Raw genomic sequence first — 20,279 nt, forward strand, 5'->3', positions numbered from 1 at the left:
CGGCTGTAGCGCGTTTCCGGACATGGGTTCCAGTTCAAAATATTGTCTACTCGGTCCCCTTTGCAAGTCTTAGAAGTTTGTGAGGGAATTTACAGCACCCTTCATATGGCTCACCTACGAATCAAATACTTAGCATGGAGAAATCGAATTATGGGTCACATTAATCGAAATATCACTCGTATTGACTCACAATCAATCCAGACGTGAATACCTTGCATGAGTACGGCACGCCAAGCAGCGCATTGCAGCAGCTGTTGCCTTATTACTCGTCGCTTGTAGCAACAAAATACAGATCCCAATTCTCACTATAAGATTTTATACAGGGTGGTCCGTTGATAGTGACCGAGCCAAATATCTCACGAAATAAGCATCAAACGAAAAAACTACAAAGAATGAAACTCGTCTAGCTAGAAGGGGGAAACTAGATGGCGCTATGGCTGACCCGCTAGATGGCGCTGCCATTGGTCAAACGGATATCAATCAACTTCGTTTTTAAAAATAGGAACCCCATTTTTATTACATATTCGTGTAGTACGTAAATAAATATGAATGTTTTAGTTGGACCACTTTTTTCTCTTTGTGATAGATGGCGCTGTAATAGTCACAAGCATATGGCTCACAATTTTAGGCGAACAGTTGGTAACAGGTAAGTTTTTGAAATTAAAATACAGAACGTAGGTACGTTTGAACATTTTATTTCGGTTGTTCGAATGTGATACATGTACCTTTGTGAACTTATCATTTCTGAGAACGCATGCTGTTACAGCGTGAATACCTGTAAATACCACATTAATGCAATAAACTCTCAAAATGATGTCCGTCAACCTCAATGCATTTGGCAATACGTGTAACGACATTCCTCTCAACAGTGAGTAGTTCGCCTTCCGTAATGTTCGCACATGCTTTGACAATGAGCTGACGCTTGTTGTCAGGCGTTGTCGGATCACGATAGCAAATATCCTTCAACTTTCCCCACAGAAAGAAATCCGGGGATGTCAGATCCGGTGAACGTGCGGTTCATGGTATCGTGCTTAGACGACCAATCTGCCTGTCATGAAATATGCTATTCAATACCGCTTCAACCGCACGCGAGCTATGTGCCGGACACCGAGCGGGGTGGCGCAGTGGTTAGACACTGGACTCGCATTCGGGAGGACGACGGTTCAATCCCGCGTCCGGCCATCCTGATTTAGGTTTTCCGTGATTTCCCTAAATCACTCCAGGCAAATGCCGGGATGGTTCCTCTGAAAGGGCACGGCCGACTTCCTTCCCAATCCTTCCCTAATCCAATGAGACCGATGACCACGCTGTCTGGTCTCCTTCCCCAAAACCAACCAACCTATGTGCCGGACATCCATCATGTTGAAAGTACATCGCCATTCTGTCATGCAGTGAAACATCTTTCAGTAACATCGGTAGAACATTAAGTAGGAAATCAGCATACATTAACCATTTAGATAGCCATCGATAAAATGGGGGCCAATTATCCTTCTTGCCATAATGCTGCCCCATACATTAACCCGCCAAGGTCGCTGATGTTCCACCTGTCGCAGCAATCGTGGATTTTCCGTTGCCCAATAGTGCATATTATGCCGCTTTACGTTACCGCTGTTGGTGAATGACGCTTCGTCGCTAAATAGAACGCGTGCAAAAAATCTGTTCTCAACACCGACGTTTTTGAGATTCCCGAATCTCGCGCAATTTGTCTGCTACTGATGTGCGGAATAGCTGCGACAGCAGCTAAAACACCTACTTGAGCATCATCGTTTGTTGCAGGTTGTGGTTGACTTTTCACATGTGGCTGAACGCCTCCCGTTTCCTTAAATAACGTAATTATCCGGCGAACGGTCCGGACACTTGGATGATGTCGTCCAGGATACCGAGCAGCGTGCATAGCACACGCCCGTTGGGCATTTTGATCACAATAGCCATACATCAACACGATATCGACCTTTTCCGCAATTGGTAAACGGTCCATTTGAACACGGGTACTGTATCACGAAGCAAATACCGTCCGCACTGGCGGAATGTTACGTGATAGCACGCACTTGTATGTTTGTGACTATTACAGCGCCATCTATCACAAAGCGAAAAAAGTGGTCCAACTAAAACATTCATATTTCTCTACGTAGTGCACGAATATGTAATAAAAATTTGGGCTCCTATTTTAAAAAACGGAGTTGATATCCGTTTGTCCTATGGCAGCGCCATCTAGCGGGCCAACCATAGCGCCATCTGGTTTCCCCCTTCAAGCTAGACAAGTTTCGTTGTTTGTAGTTCTTTCGTTTGACGCTTATCTCGTGAGATATTTGTCCCTGTCACGATCAATGGACCACCCTGTATACAGACCCATGTTGTAACCACAAACCAATTTCTCTCTCTCTCTACGATGTATCTCAGAGCACTCACACACACCACAGAACACAGTAGAACGCAGCCTTTTGTTCCCGATTCAAATACAAACCATGTCTGCATTTCTATCGTACTGGTCGAACATTACTGCTCACCAAAGAGCGTCGTTAAGACAGATCACTGCAGCGGAGCGATAATTGACTGCATCGCTAGTGGGCATGGGTTATCGTAGCAAAACTGCTCACAAGTTAGCAGAGGCATAAAACATAAAAAATTGGTAGTTGACAATTATAAAAGGAACTTTCAAGTGAAGTAATTACACATAAAAACTGTGTGTGTGCACCATCATGCCTCTGACAGGGATCTAAGCGTGTCTGTGTTCTCGTTGACGTACAAGGAGCTATGTTTCGGAAGGCTTCCTCAACACTTTTGAGAAATTAATCATTAGTCTCATACATGTTGAGCCACATGGAATTTGATTATGGACGATACCGGCTTGTCAGACGTGGTAAGATCTGGAATGCGTGGTGGCCGTTTCAATGGGGCTGGAGACGTTGCTGAAACATTCGCAATCGATAGCCTTCGAAAATGATCATCAAGGAACGCACGCAACTGAATAGCAAAATATGTTGGAGCTCCGTCCTGCTGCAACCATACATGATCCACGATTCTATGTCTTCGAGCTCAGGTATTCATCACTTTTGCAACGTGTACAAATAAGAATTTCCATTCACGTATGCTTCAAAAAAAAAAAACTCCATATAATGGTATCGTGACGACATCCCGACGCACATTGTTAACATCAGCTCTTACATCTAATGAGGAATTTTCCTTCACTAGACAACCACGTTCCTCCATGTGAACTGCGATGTACTGGACATCCACCAGAAAATAACACTCTTCAGCTAGAAGCAGAATTTAGAAAGAGTGCCAACAAGGCACAGCAGAATACAGCTCACCACTCCATGTCCTTGTCAGATAATTCATTCACAAATAACAATCTAAATCCATACGTTTTCAAATCTTTTTTAGCGTCGTTGACTGAGCTACTTGGTCCAGATGCTCTTCTGCGATTTCTTACGTCCACTACGCAGCCAGTCCTTGAGACTGCCTAACGGAAAACAATGTTCCTTCTAATCATTCAGGGCTGCTGCACGAGGTGGGCCCTTGTAAAATGCAATCTGTAAACGCACTCACTACCTCTGTCATTTTTTGCCCCGTCTGTGGACGTTCGTGCACCCACACGCACGCCACAGATCGCTCCTCAAGACTGCGACTGTGTCCGCTCGCGTCAGCAATGACATCGCAAATGAAACAACGTAATGCTGGAAAAAATGCTGACAACAATGCCTTTCGTCAGATTCAAAACAGGTACATCAATAAAAGAACTAGTTATTTTACCAGTTGCACGAAGTCAAGAACCGTAAGTGAACTTACCGAACACTTCGTTTATTTGTGTGGTGTAAAGTCTTAGAGAATATCTAGTAGACAGTCAACTCTGCAACTCACTTGGTGTTGGCTTGCATCGTGGGAGGAGCCACTAAAAGGAAGGCCTCAGATATGGCCAACCGATTCGTCTCATATTGGCAGGTCGCTTGTGCACAACCTAAAATTAAAGACTCTAGGATATTTAGTTCAACACCTCCCCACCCCCTGCCCCACCCTTAAAGTTCATGAAGCACAATCCATTCAAAACTGTCGAGATCGGTGGATAACTGAAAATTGAACATCTTTCATCATTATGTGTGTGGTCCGCAAATGTGTATTGTCCTAGAAATTAAGGAAGGAAACTTTTTTAACTGTTACTCATGTAGTCATAAGGTACACGCTGTGCAGCGAAGGCGCCGTTGACATAGTGACCAAGGTATTTGGCTGGGGAGCAGAGAACCTGTGTTCGATTCCCTAGTGTGTTCATTTTCTTTCTATATTTTTTTCATTTCGAAATTGGTAGGGATAGGAGTGTTAAGCAGGTAAGTAAATCAATAAGCAACAATTACAAAGTAGGCAAATAAATTTCCTAATCCATTTGGATTAGAAAAGAACTAAAAATCTAATCCTGGTAGCTTTGCAGTTATTCTTTCACTCACTTTGTTAAATATCCTTCACTTCCTTCGAGCTATTAGATTGCCGTTAAAACATTCGAAACAAATACACTCGCAGCATCAAGGACATGTAATAAATGCAATATTCGCGCAATTACATCGTTCCTTTCGATGAATCGGCAGGAAATGGACTTGATTTATATTTAAAAATCTTTCTTTTTTGGGAATTAATTTTTGACTCTTGCAATGGACACGGTACCAGTGCCTGAAAAATAGATGCTGAAAGTTGAACCTGAATTATGCTGCGAATTGTTATTGTATCTGCACGGTTCACATCTACATCTACATCTACATAGAAACTCTGCAAATCACACTTAAGAACCTGGCAGAGGTTTCATCGAACCAGCTTTGCATTAATTATCTGTTATTCCACTCTGGAACAGCACGGGCAAAAAAGGCAAACACTTATGTCTTTCCGTGCGAGCTCTGACTTCCTTTATTTTTTTATGACGATCGTTTCACCTTCGTAGGTCAATATTTTTGCATTCGGACGAGAAAGTAGGTGATTGAAATTTGGTGAGAAGATCCCGCAGCAACGAGAAACGCCTTCGTTTCAGTGATGTCCACCCCAAATTCCGTATCATGTTGTGCAAATCCCGCAAGGTTTCACAAAAGCAGATTGCAGTTTTGAAAACTGGTAATGAAGCTTTTAACTTGGCGATAAAAATAAACGTAGTATGGTTAGCCCACAGCTGTGCAGTTCGGCGGTATTACCTGTACCGTACAAGTCGGTTGATTGTCCTCATTTATAAGCATGCTATCATACATAACACTCTTAGTTTGTCCACCTCAGTAAGCCTGTGTCAGACAAAACTTGTTGTCTCAGAAAAAAACTTTTTATGGTTTTAAAATGTTATTAAGATGTGTTTTGTAAATTTAATTTGTCAATTTATGGGAACTAGAGCCATTGACGTAAGCATTTCTTACTGAGTTAATTAAACGATTGACTTCTTGTATACCCCGAGGAACAAATTAACCATTAGTTGCTTTTAATCACAGGGAAACCTTAGGTAACAGTATTCCACACGTTTCATGTGCGAATGTGTTACAATGTGTAAACCATCAACAGCGGCAAGTGTTCGTTTTTCTACGTCATGCGACACCGTGAGATTAATGCGCGTACTAGCAGCACTATTACTCAGCGTTGTTTTCGTACAAAGAGGCAGCCAACGAAGTTTCTTTCTTCGATTTATAAGAAAATATTCGTTTGCGGACGTCATATACGCTGATGAAATATGCTCAATTTTCAGTTATATATCGATGGCGCGTCATGAACTTTAACCCCAGTTTTTCTCAAAAACGGTTGGGTGTTGAACCAAAATATCACAGAGTTCTAGATTTTAGGTTTTACACAAGCGACCTGCCAAGGCCTAACCCTTGTGTGTATGTCGCGCCGGAGATATTCCCCTAGTCACCACGCCCCATGTTACTGGAGTTTAAAGACAACCTATCTGTAATTTACGGGAACTATGTGATCTGTGGGTCGACATGTTGTGCTACATACCACCGGAAACATACCACGGACTTGCTCAATCGAAGCCACGCAGAGGCGCTGCTTCACTGCCTTCCAAATACACTAGAAACAGATGGACATTTCGGAGCCCCTGGTGCCACGAATGGGGCCCATCTCCTGTTCAGTTGGCCGTGTATTTTCTTGACAACTGTGGTCAGGTACAAAATGAAATCCTAAATTTCTGCCGAGGCTTAGTTGGGACGTGAAAAGAGTGTCCATGGCGAGACAGAAACTTAAAACGGATCACATTTTCGGCAGGAGTTTGTAACAGTACATAATCTGTCTTTTCGCTTATGTAGAGCACCAGAAGCGACTTAAACACGATCCGACAGTGCATTACTTTGAACTGTTGTAACTGCGATACGCTCAGCACTTAGAAAAAGTATCAAGCCAGTGTTAGTGCTACAATTTTTGTTCAAATGATTGAGTTGAGTGAAAACAAAGATTCTCTGTAAATTACAGAAATCATTTTTGTATGAAATTTCATAGCCAAATGATGAGTGGGCAATGGACAAATGCGGTACCAAACTGCCCAGTGTGAGGCATCGTTTTGCTAAAAAAGAACAATTTATTGAAGCTTCCTGACAGACTAATACTATGGGGCAGGCCGGGATTCGACCATGGGACCTCTGCCTTCTGCGGGCAAGCGCTCTACCGACTGAGCAGTCCAAGCGCGATTGCCGATCCGCCGTCATAGCTTTACTTCCGGCAGTGCCTCATCTTCCATCTTCCAAGCTTCACAGCGGTTCTGCTGCATTCCTTGCGGGGATGGGGATAGTACTCGTGGAAGAAAGGATATGAGTTTCCAAGGCAGGAGTTTAGGTACTTCCGTAAGTGCTGCTATGAGAACGGGCAGTGAGTCGAGCTTGGAAAGCGCAGGCACGATATGTCGCCGTGTTTGGTCGGGGACTCGCCACCCTCTGTTATACAAAACTGAGTAGAGTTCTCATCGAGAGAATTGGAAAGTTGTCATGCTACATCAGCAAAGAACGATTGACGACATAACTACGAAGAAACAGATCGAGAGAAAGTAGTGGGGAGGGAAAGATATCTCTGTTGGCGGACCACTTACCCAAAAAAGGCGAAGGTTCCAGGTTCCAGTACCAATGGAGTGCACCACACAAATATCCTCTAATACTCTTTGAATTTGTAAGAAATTCAAACATTGAACTTTAAATTCTCAATTGGCACGTCTTTTCTTGATATATAAGACTCTTAATAATAATAGAATACCGATCGATATTTAAATATATTTAATTCCTTCTGAACAAAATATGAAAATAAAAAGAAAGCCAAGTGCAACCAGGCCTCAGGCACTGATGCTTACATAAATATATTATATAAATATATAATTAAGTAAGTAAGTTTGTACAGAAGCATCAGCGCATATATATATTATATATCACCCCGGTGCCCAGAACTCCTGAAGATAGACGTTGACTGTCGATATTGTATCACAGACGAAGTCCCTTTGACTGTTCAGAGATGTCACTAAACCCTCACAAAGACGTAAACAACCATGCATGAGCAGCGCCGGTTAGACGGAGGGGGTCAGACAGCCGATCAGTTCCAGTCATTCCACCAGGAAGGAGGTACACGGCTCGTGTTGTCTGTAGTTCAACCATGCCTAGACGGTCAACACCGCGGTTCGATCGCGTCCGCATTGTGACTTTGTGCCAGGAAAGGCTCTCAACAAGGGAAGTGTCCAGGAGTGAACCAAAGCGATTTTGTTCGGACATGGAGGAGATACAGAAAGACAGAAACTGTCAATGACATGCCTCGCTCAGGCCGCCCAAGGGCTACTACTGCAGTGGATGACCGCTACCTACAGATTATGGCTCGGAGGGACCCTGGCAGCAACGCCACCATGTTGAATAATGCTTCTCGCGCAGCCACAGGACGTCGTTTTACAACTCAAACTGTGCGCAATAGGCTGCATGATTCGCAAATTCACTCCCGACGTCTATGGCGAGGTCCATCTTTGCAACCACGACACCATGTAGCGCGGTACAGATGGGCCCAACAACATGCCGAATGGACCGCTCAGGATTGTCATCACGTTCTCTTCACCGATGAGTGTCGCATATGACTTCAAAGAGACAATCGTCGGAGACATGTTTGGAGGCAACCAGTCCAGCGAGTGCAGCAAGGTGGAGGTTCCCTGCTGTTTTGGGGTGACATTATGTGGGACCGACGTACGCCGCTGGTGGTCATGCGAGGCACCGTGATGGCTGTAAGATACGTGAATGCCATCCTCCGTCCTATAGTGCAACCATAAATCGGCAGCATATTAGAGAGGCATTCGTCTTCATGGACGACGATTCGCGTCCCCATCGTGCACATCTTGTGAATTGATTCCTTCAGGGTAACGACATCGCTCGACTAGAGTGGCCAGCATGTTCTCCAGCCATGAACCCTATGGAACATGCCTGGGATAGAGTGAAAGGGACTGTTTGTGGACGATGTGACCGACCAACCACTCTGACAGATCTACATCAAATCTTCGTTGAGGAGCGCCTTGATGAAGTTGTGGATAGTATGCCACGCCGAATACAGGCATGCATCAATGCAAGAGGACGTGCTACTGGGTATTAGAGGTACTGGTGTGTACAGCAATCTGGACCACCATCTCTGAAGGTCTTGTTGTATGATTGTACAACATGCAATATGTGATTTTCATGAGCAATAAAAAGGGCGGAAACGATGTTTATGTTGATTTCAATTTCAATTTTCAGTACAGGTTCCTGAACTATCGAAACTGTGGTGGTGAAAAACTGTTTTTAGTATATCTTTGAACATAGCTGCTAAGGTTCAGTGACAGTGTCAGAATTATATTATAAAAAATAAGCCCTCGGTCACAAATATTAAGTCAAAATTGACCTGGTTTCGACGCTGCTATGAGCGTCGTCTTCAGAATTAGACTAACTGTACTAAAACATTAGGTATATAGCACATTAATAAAATTAAAGTTTGTACTGACTCGAAAAGATGCAGTACTTACAAGTCACATATTAAAAAAGATCTCAGCCGGAAAGGCGACGTCATGAACACTTGTCAGATGGCGAGCCGCTAAGGGCTGCTCGTACTGTGGACAAGGGTTGCAACAAGACTGAGGTGCCCACTTTAGAAAGTGTGGGCAAGTAAACATGGTGTTGCTAAGAGCGCCATCTAGTAGCCGCAGAAACAACTACGCTACTGTACATTCAAAATTAGACACATGAAATTGTGATGCAGCTGATTCAGGCATAACGTAAGCATTAATAAAAACAGGATGAAGTTACATATTTATCTGCTTTGAATAGAGATACATTTTGTAACGTAAAAACATTAGTTATGACATACAAGAAAACAGCAAAGATGTGACAGGAAATCAACATTTCGGTAAACTGCATGAGGAAATCCGATACAAAGATCAAGCAATGGCTTTATGCAGTCAAAAAAGTTTTTACTTCGCAGCTGCAGCTGTTCGTTGAGAATGAGGCCATCATGACGAGTGAGATGTTGGAAAATCTCCAATTTCTCTAAGACATCTAACCTACGTCCCTTCTTTTTGGTATGCAGAATGTTGTTAACGCCTATGGCTTTAGGCACGTGTCCAGTAATTAAGAGATGATCGGCAAAGGATGAATTTAGGGGACTGGTGCCGTTCTTTCTCAAAAGATGTTCTTTATATCTGACGGTGAAAGCACGTCGAGTTTGCCCTATATAATAGGAGGTGCAGGTGTCACAGATGATCTTATAAACGCCAGAACTTTCTGTAGGGGAGCGAATGGATTTCAAATTATGAATGAAATTTCTCTTTAGATTATTATTAGTAGAGAATGCAACATTGCAGTTGTATTTGTAGCGAAGCATGCGCTGAATCTGATAGGAAATGGGTCCTACGAAAAGAATGGAAAAACGTTTTTTTGGGTTAATTTCAGCGCGTGAGGTGTTGAGCGTGGTAGTTCTTGCAGTTTTCTTTTTTAGGATATCGTCCACTATGTTAGACGTATATTCATTATTGACTGCTGTGGCTTAAAGTAAATTAATATCCTCATTAAACTTTTGTGTTGAAAGTGGTATGGAGGTGGCTCGGTGGACGGCAGAGTGAAAAAAGGCGGGTTCCATCATACGCAATTCTGGCTTGAGAAGCAGTATCTATCTTATTATAATCGAGACCGATTTTTAAATCACCAAGCATATTTTCTCTCACATTTGTGTCTGACAGGTTAGGCCTGACATTGTATTTTAGTCCTTTTCCTAACAGGACTTTTTCATTCTCAGTAAAGACGATGTTGGTTTTATTTAAAATTCTTTCATGAAAGACGTGACTGCTTTTTTGAAATGTATTCTGAGGGCATTTTCCCATTAGAAAGCAGACAAAAAAGATTACTGAGCTTCTTCTCGTGTTTCTGCATTATACCTATTTTACAAATCTCTAGATGTTCGTTAATTTGCGTTCACATGTCGTCAATATTGAAATTATAGTTAACACGATAAGTGTTTGTGATATTTAAGTACAAATGGTATGCTTCTTCGTTAAGACGGTCTTTTTTAGCGTACAGCTCGTTTATCCTATTACAAATAATATTCATAATGATAGGTCTAAAGGACTTTGGATTTTTCTTACATACAGAAAAATTGATGTAGGCTTTTATATAAGTCGAGATAAGTCCCCTTTTATCACACTGCTTGTTAAAATAGATAGCCGTACTTGTATTTAGAATTTTCTTTTTTAATTCTTTATATTTAGAAGCAGCCTTAGATACCTGGGCAAGTAAGAAACGTAAATCTTTGAACATAGCTGCTAAGGTTCAGTGACCGTGTCAGAATTATATTGTTACAAATAAGCCCTCGGTCACAAATATTAAGTCAAAATTGACTCCTATCAGATTCAGCGCATGCTTCGCAACAAATACAACTGCAATGTTGCCTTCTCTACTAATAATTAAAGAGAAATTTCATTCATAATTTGAAATCCATTCGCTCCCCTACAGAACGTTCTGGCGTTTATAAGATCATCTGCGATACCTGCTCCTTCTAATATATAGGGCAAACCGAACATGCTTTCACCATCAGATATAAAGAACATCTTTTGAGAAAGAACGGTACCAGTCCCCTAAATTCATCCTTTGCCGATCATCTCTTAATTACTGGACGCGTGCCTAAAGCCATAGGCGATAACAATATTCTGCATACCGAAAAGAAGGGGCGTAGGTTAGATGTCTTGGAGGAATTGGAGATTTTCAAACATCTCACTCGTCATGATGGCCTCATTCTCAACGAACAGCTGCAGCTGCGAAATAAAAACTTTTTTGACTGTATAAAGCCATTGCTTGATCTTTGATTCAGATTTCCTCATGCAGTTTACCGAAATGTTGATTTCCTGTCACTGCTGTTTTCTTGTATGTCATAACTAATGTTTTTACGTTACAAAATGTATCTCTATTTAAAGCAGATAAATATGTAACTTCATCCTGTTTTTATTAATGCTTACGTTATGCCTGAATCAGCTGCATCACAATTTCATGTGTCTAATTTTGAATGTACAGTAGCCTAGTTGTTTCTGCGGCTACTAGATGGCGCTCGTAGCAACACCATGTTTACTTGCCCACACTTTCTAAAGTGGGCACCTCAGTCTTGTTGCAACCCTTGTTCACAGTACGAGCAGCCCTTAGCGGCTCGACATCTGACAAGTGTTCATTACGTCGCCTTTCCGGCTGAGATCTTTTTAATATGTGACTTGTAAGTACTGCATCTTTTCGAGTCAGTACAAACTTTAATTTTATTAATGGCTATATACCTAATGTTTTAGTACAGTTAGTCTAATTCTGAAGACGACGCTCATAGCAGCGTCGAAACCAGGTCAATTTTGACTTAATATTTGTGACCGAGGGCTTACTTGTTTCAATATAATTTTTTTAGTATATATAGGGTGTCCTACTTATCTTGACCATCCTAAAAGCTGTAAGTCCAGATGCAAATTACAAAATGTTTCAAGCAAATGTTCTTTAGCCGTCAGGACGACATCAATCAGTACGGTTTCCTTCGTCATAGCTTTGTTTTTTACAAAGATATGAACAGCGGTATGACTTTTTTACAATGGTATCCTGTATTTTTTATTCGGTAATACATTTCCTCTCCTAAAGACCTATTCAAAAATGTATCACAGTGTACCAACACTGAAACACCACGTTATTAATTACATAACACATCATTGACGCCGGCCGTGCTGGACGAGCGTTTCTAGGCGCTAAGGTCTGGAACCAGCGCGACCGCTACTGTCGTAGGTTCGAATCCTGCCTCGGGCATGCATGTGTGTGATGTCCGTAGGCTAGTTAGGTTTAAGTAGTTCTAAGTTCTAGGGAACTGATGACCTCAGAAGTTAAGTCCCATAGTGCTCAGAGCAATTTGAACCGCAACACTGACGTTGACGTTCCAGCGCTTAGTGCAGGTACTCGGGGTAATGGAACACATCCACGTGCTGACGTTGACAGAGGACAAATGTAAACATAAGTAGAATGCACACCCGTCATTTCGTCTACCATCGTCAGTTGGTGTGAGTAGAATGTACATTTGTGTAGAAATGCTACTCAACTATGGGGAATATAAGTTAGCAGAACGGTACTTGCAATACTGTGTTCTTATGTACGGGTACATTTAGTAAAGTAGTTTAGCCCTTTTAAGTACTGTTGTGTAGAGCAGACATACAGTAAAGGCTGTCCGTCCTACAAACCGCATCGACATAGCGTTTCTTTTATTGTTGTTGAAATGGTTCAAATGGCTCTGAGCAGTATGGGACTTAACTTCTGAGGTCATCAGTCCCCTCAGAACTACTTTAACCTAACTAACCTAATGACATCACACACAACCATGCCCGAGGCAGGATTCAAACCTGCGACCATGGCGGTCGCGCGGTTCCAGACTGTAGCGCCTAGAACCGCTCGGCCACTCCGGCTGGCTGTTGTTGACGGTAGGCGAAATGCTACACAGACAGCGGAACTGTACGGAGAGCGATATCCTGACAAGAACCAATGTTCCAGACAGGTGTTTCCCCGTGTTGTTGCGACGCTTCAGGTAACGGGAAGTTTCAGCCTACGACAAAGCAATCGTCGTAGCACTCGCACAGACGGAACTGCTGAAGCTACTGCTCTCGCTTTCGTTGCTATTAATCCACATGTGAGCACACGACAGCTTGAACACAAGATTGGCATTCCTAAAACCAGTGTACATCGTATTCTTACATGTCACCGGATCCATTCTTACCATGTACACCTACATCAGGAATTGCATGGGAATGATTTCCTGAATCGTGTACAGTTCTGTCAGTGGGCACAGTAGCAAATCCTCGCCAACTCGAATTTCTCCAATGTTCTATTTGCCGATGAATGTTCCTTCTGAAACAAAGGACAGGTAAATATACAAGGAACATGCATTACTGGTCCAGCGACAACCCACGATGGCTTAGACAGTTGGAACATGAGCGTCAATGGTGCGTTAACGTCTGTTGTGGGATGCTTGGTACTACAATTATTCGCCTTTATTCGCCTTTATTTGACCAATGGTAGTCTAAATGGCACAGCGTATGTCAACTTCCTGAGACGAATTCTTCTTCCTCTTCTGGATGAAGTGCCGCTAAGAACCAGAATGCTTATGTGGTATCTACACGATGGATGTCCAGCACATAATGCCTTGCGTGCACGTCGTGGTCTGAACCGAAGGTATCCTGCCAGATGGTCTTGTCGAGGAGGAACAGTTACTTGGCCTTCTAGGTCTCCTGATTTAAATCCTCTGGACTTTTTTCGTTGGTGATGCATTAAGGACGTTGTCTTTCGCGATATTCCAACAACTCTAGAGGGCATGCAGGAACGTATCGTGCTTGCTTGTAACTCTCTTCAGCAGACAATACTGGAAGCAGTGAACAATTATTTCATTCAAAGAGTGCACCAGTGTATCGGTGCTCAGGGTCACCACTTTGAGTACCTTTGAATGTTCTACTCCTGAGAAATGGTACAAGAGAGTCAAAGTCAATTTTTTGTTATGTTTTTACTTGGTTTTGATTTGTTTTCTGTCATCTCCAGCAAGTGGGCGAGTGTGTGATCCCGTGCTCAAAGTCAATGTTGTGTTACGTAATTAATAACGTTGTGTTTCAGTGAATGGTACACTGTGATACATTTTTGAATAGGTCTTTAGGAGAGGAAATGAATCACCGAATAAAAAATACAGGGTGCCATTTAAAAAGCCATTCCGCTGTTCATAACTTTGTAAAAAACAAAGCTACAACGAAGTCCCTCAAGCTGACTGACGTCCCCCTAATGGCTAAAGAATATTTGCTTGAAACATTTTGTAATTTGCATCAGGAAAAACAGTTATTTAGGGTGGTCAATATAAAAGGGACACCATATATATATATTCGTAAAATGAAGAACAAACCGCCTTCAGTCACAACTTGTGACTGAAGACGGTTTGTTCTTCATTTTACGAAAGTAAAACAGTCGCGAACGAAACACTGGAAAACAATGGATTTTTGCCTGTTTTCGAGACAGATACTGGCAGCAGGATACCGTCCCCGAGAATTCCAATACCGTATCAGTATCTCTACACTAGTTCCTCAGACTATCGTGGACATACAAAAAGAGACGCGAGCAGAGGACTCCAGTTTATATATATATATATATATAGATACAGAACATTTAATAAAATATTCGTTAATTACGAACTAAAATTGTATGCGGTAATGTTCGTCTGTTATTCTTTTGACGGATGGTGAATGCGATGTATATTGTAATGGCAAAAAATATTTGTATGCGATACATTAGAATTTAACAATTTTCGTTCCACATTATTCGTAAATGAGAAGTCTAATCGTTCAGATTTTGCAGTGAAACGTGGTAGTATGCATTGCACTGAAATTTGAAGTTTTAAATGATAGGTCTTATTAATCTGGAGCACAACTTGTAGCTACCACATCATTCACATACTGGCTGATGATTTCTTCTTTTAAGTTTCCCATCACCGTTTCTGCTTAGTAAGACTTTTTGTAAAATCGGTATCGGTATTCTGTTTAAAGTGAACATTTAGTTTGGAGTAAACACTATTCTATCGACAAAGAGTGTCATATGTGGACATCAGTGCATCTTAAATCTCCTAAACTGCTACCGCGTTGCAGAGTTAAAGCCGTGGTGTGTCGCCTTGTGCAGGTGACGATGTACCACTTCGACCTGCCGCAAGCGCTGCAGTACCTCGGAGGCTGGCCCAACGAGTTGATGGCCGACTACTTTGTGGAGTACGCCAGGGTTCTGTTTGAAAACTTCGGAGACAGGGCGAGTCTCGGTTCCACTCAGCCTCCTCGGTGAGACGGTAATTTTCAGACTTTATTCGCAGCGTCTGTCTGCGCAGGTGAAGTGGTGGATCACGTTCAACGAACCGGCCGTCTTTGCGAATGGGTACGCGAGCGTCGGCTTCGCGCCGTCGCAGAACGCCTTCGGCATCGGCGACTACCTGTCCACCCACACGGTGATCAAGGCGCACGCGCGCGTCTGGCACCTGTACGACGAGCAGTACAGAGCGACACAGAACGGTGAGTGGCCAGCGCGCTGTCGCAGCTCCGCTCATCTGCCTGCCTTTCCAGTCGGCACACTGCCGTACCTACAGTTTTCTGCATGTCTTCTATTTTGGTCTGTCTACACAGGGCCTCATTCATACTGCAGGCTACCTAGGCTCGGCCTGCGCCGGAAAAGAGTCTGTACCACAAACGTTCACAAAGCGTTGCTTTCAGTACTGTTGTATGAGACCTCTTATAATCGTAAAAGACACATATTTAGTTATTTTGTTTCGGTGTATTTGGCTTAAGTTTTCAGCCGACCTCTCCTCTAAGAATATTACTAAACGGCTGAAGGGCCACACTTCCCAGATGAAGGCTGAGTATCTAGCTACTTCCAGGGGCAACAGTAATTTGGCTTTCAGTAGTTACAGTTATTGATCGGCTTTAAAAATTTAAAATCCTTTCATTATATACTCATTAAGAGGTATCATCTTACGCTAAAGGTTTAACACAATAAGTCAGGTCTTAAAGTTAGAAACTGTGCATTTCTCATGGTTTAAATATTACCTAGATTATGTATACTGATCCAGCATTTGAGAATGAGATCACTTGGCGACTTTCGAAAACGTTTTGTGTGTAAAGTTTCTTGGAAGTTTCTCTCACTGACACCCCTCACAAAATAATGAAAGGAAAAAAAGTTCTTCACATTATCTTTGTTATTGAGTGAAACGTCAGCATATGGCACGATGTTTTATTTTATTATTTATTTGTCGCTAACTATATACGCAACACATACTGCAGACAGTAACCACATATAATTTTGCAGGAAAATTAGTGGTATATCATTGTAGGACACATAGTTCAGGAGATGTAACGTCATAAGCATTGTAATTTACGTTTTAAGAAAAGCTAGTTTCTTTCGTACCTCAGTGACCGAACTCATGCAGTGTTCGGTAACCAGAAAACTTAGCGACTTCCAACAAATTTTGAACACAATTCCAAACTTTTGGTAAATCTTTTGTCGCCATTAAATAATGAAAGGAAAACAGTTTATTGCTTAGTAATTGTACCTTGTGCATGTAGAACAACTTCGGCATTCAGCATGACGTTTTAGATTATTATTTCTTTACCACTTACTCTATTCATTAACCATTTTTCTGATACTATCCACTTATACAACTGAATACATCTGCAAAATTTTCATTAATCTATGAATGAATAATCCGAAATTAATACAAACAACTTAATTAGGATTGTGGGTCTACAATCATAATGGCTGTACATCCTTTCCGTTAATTATTTAACACATTAACTCATTTGTAAAGTAATCCGACGTTTGAAGCTGTCGATGAAGTCTGTCGTTTGGCTACCAACTCAGACGGATTGGGCGTCTCCAGCGGGTGAGAATGACGGCGGCTTGTGTGCTCTACGTCTTTGCCTTCTCAAGAATAGTTGTGTTTGATACGAAGTGATGTCCTTTGCTATATGTAACCTTCTGTTGGTTGAAGCGTTCCAGTTTCGAAAGATCAAAGCTGTGTACCGTCCAGGGTTCACAACCATAGAACAGGATAGAAAAAACAACTGGCCGATACACTACCAGTTTTGTGCGTAGTGTCAGATCTTTATTCGGGAAGACCCGATGTATGAGACGTTCAAAAGCAACATCGCAGCTCGTATCCTTTCCTTCACGTCCTTTCTTTCGGTGAATAGCGAATCGATAATACACTTCGTCCCAGATAGAGGAAGTAATCTACTTGTTCCAAAGGTGTGTTGCGAACAGACATATTGCTATCTGGAAAGGCAGTACCCCGCGTGGTCTGAGGCGCCTTACCACGGTCCGCGCGGCTCCCCCCGTCGGAGGTTAGAGTCCTCCCTCGGGCATGGGTGTGTGTGTTGTCCATAGCGTTAGTTACTTTACGTTAGATTAAGTAGTGTGTGTTGTGTTGGTAGAAGGGCCAACACCGTGTTACTAGTGGGGCCGAAATGCACGCGTTTTAGCTCACGCAGGCTGGCGTGAGGAGGGAAGGACTGTACTGACGTGAGGTCTGGAACATGACAAGGAATTAGAATTCAGAAAGTGGACGTAATTAGTTTGATACTTAACTTTAATCCATTAATGATGAACGTCGCTCTTGACGGTACATGATTCACAATATTATCTGTTCAGAATAGTAACTGAATATGGCGCCTTGCTAAGTCGTAGCAAATGACGTAGCTGAAGACTATGCTAAACTGTCCTCTCGGCAAATGAGAGCGTATGTAGACAGTGAACCATCGCTAGCAAAGTCGTCTGTACAACTGGGGCGAGTGCTAGGGAGTCTCTCTAGACTAGACCTGCCGTGTGGCGGCGCTCGGTCTGCAATCACTGATAGTGGCGACACGCGGGTCCGACGTATACTAACGGACCGCGGCCGATTTAAAGGCTACCACCTAGCGAGTGTGGTGTCTGGCGGCGACACCACAGTGTGTAAGCTTATGGGCCGATGACCTAAGCAGTTTGGTCCCAGAAGATAAAAAAAAGGCAGTTCAGCAGCTGGCTAGGAGAGTACCTCTATTTTTGGGCTGTTGACGGTCAGGCCATACTATTCATATGCAGTACTGAAACAATTTACAGAAAGTTGCAGCTGGTCGGTTGTATGAGCCGAAGAGGCACGGTCGCCTGCACATTGCAGTTTAGTGCCTTGGTGATACCTGTGAACCTCTTCGAATGGAGTTTGGATTGTATTTAAGATCTACGCATTAATTGTTTACAGACGACGACCCGCAAAGTATGGCTGCGACCACCCGGGAGTGAGGGAGCTTCGGTCGGATTATCGTAAGCTGATTGTGATATTTTTCGAGAACACGCTAAAACACGTGGTAGTATGAGCACGTCTTGAAATCATTCATAACACGATGTGTTTTCCTCATCATCACTGTACTTGATTAAAGTAATGTCACCATGTGTTTCCTATAACGACCACGGGACACAAAGTGCAACAGAATCGTGGTCGCTAGTACGACACAAAGTATATTGATGCGACGACACGTCCTAGTTCGAGCCAATTAGTAATATGGAACTTGTCAGATATTTTATTTTGATATAACACTTACCCAAACTGACTTGAGTCAGTCCAACGAAATGTCGATGGCAGCCGAAACATTTCAAACTTTCGTAAAGCCTGCGGAAGTAGTGTTCCAAAACCATAAGGTGAAGAAAGCAAACGCAATCGTACGAGAATCTGTCAGCAGCTACAGGACTATCACACTAATGAAGCTGAAATGTTTTTGAAGTGAATCATTACTGGAGATGAAACAGAGATTAATCGCTTCGAGAATCAGAAACGAACGCCATAGAATGGAATCAAATGGTTCAAATGGCTCTGAGCACTATGGGACTCAACTGCTGTGGTCATAAGTCCCCTAGAACTTAGAACTACTTAAACCTAACTAACCTAAGGACAGCACACAACACCCAGCCATCACGAGGCAGAGAAAATCCCTGACCCCGCCGGGAATCGAACCCGGGAACCCGGGCGTGGGAAGCGAGAACGCTACCGCACGACCACGAGATGCGGGCAGAATGGAATCAAAACAGCCGGCATCTTCATTTAAAAAAAACCCTCAAGGGTCAGTGACGCTTTCTTTGGCCTAAGGGCGAATTGTGGAACATTACCTTTAAAAGAGATCAACAGTAAACAATCGGTATTACGTTGATGAGCTTTGGAATGAACTGAAGTCTGCAATTCGAAACAAGCACCAAAATCTATTTTCAAATGGCGTTCTTTTTTTTTTTTTTCACCAACCGCACAATTCAATTCAAACTGTGTACGCTATGCATTCTGGGGGACAGCAATCCCTGATGACGCCCCGTCGTATTTCCATTTGTTTGATCCACTTAAAGATGGTGCCGGAAATCTCGTACGACGATGGACCAAGCACACTGAAAAGCAGGCGATGATGTTGAAAATGACATCACAGTAAATTTTGTACTGTTACTGTTATCAGAAAAATGTTGTGCAGGTTCTTTTTGACTTAGCCTCGTAAATTCTGCCAGATGCTGTCCGCTAATAGCCGGTGCCACGTCCACACAGCACGGCCATCTCATCAGGTCCAGTTCAGGAGGAAATACGCCGCCTTGCCCCACGATTAAAGTCCGACATGCGTGCTTCTTCCTCTGAACCCTTGTCTCACACATGCATTTGAATGATACGTCACAGAACGTCTTGCGCGGGCGGACGGTCTGTTGCGAACGTGGAGCGCCGCGGGACCGCGTGCGTAGCCCAGTGATTCGGCGCGAAGCGGTGCAGTGCGGCTGCCCTGTCCTAGGTGTGCTGATAAGATGCGTGAGAATAACAAAGTTTCCGGTTTTCTTACTGTTAAAAATATTGTGTGTTAATGAAGCAATGCTACATCAACTGCTGGTATTAGTTTTTCTGTAGACATTTTTCTGTTCTTTTAAAAAACTAAAAACCACTCATTTCGATTCTGCTCGTTTTCTTCGCTGTATAACACTTCTCATTCGACTCTGAGAAAAGTAACTGGCAGACAAAACTGATTTTTGTCGTATCTTACAGTTTCGCAACAGAGCTTGATGATGAAGTGTCTATTTTTTTTTTTTCGACACTGGTCATAGTTACATAGTTATCGTTACTGGTCTAAGCAGGTTATCCCATGAAATTTCAGTTGTATGCATTGAAGAAGGTAGTTGCTGGCTACTTTACGTTTGGTTCATTTTAGGTCATACACTGTCGCGTATTAAATGAAGCTACAATCAAAATTGTTTTTAAAGCTGGAACGAAAGCCA

General features: G+C 42.7%; 1 protein-coding gene across 1 annotated transcript in view; it reads left to right on the forward strand.

Annotated features, from left to right (window-relative positions):
• LOC124622785 (myrosinase 1-like) overlaps positions 1–20,279 on the forward strand; it is a 34,294-nt gene that overhangs the window by 2,952 nt on the left and 11,063 nt on the right. The window contains exons 2-3 of the mRNA XM_047148577.1: positions 15,150–15,272; positions 15,349–15,529. Coding sequence (XP_047004533.1) covers positions 15,150–15,272; positions 15,349–15,529 — 304 coding nt within the window. The remainder of the gene's footprint in view (positions 1–15,149; positions 15,273–15,348; positions 15,530–20,279) is intronic.

The sequence above is a fragment of the Schistocerca americana genome, chromosome 7 (assembly GCF_021461395.2).
Source record: "Schistocerca americana isolate TAMUIC-IGC-003095 chromosome 7, iqSchAmer2.1, whole genome shotgun sequence".
Taxonomy (NCBI): domain Eukaryota; kingdom Metazoa; phylum Arthropoda; class Insecta; order Orthoptera; family Acrididae; genus Schistocerca; species Schistocerca americana.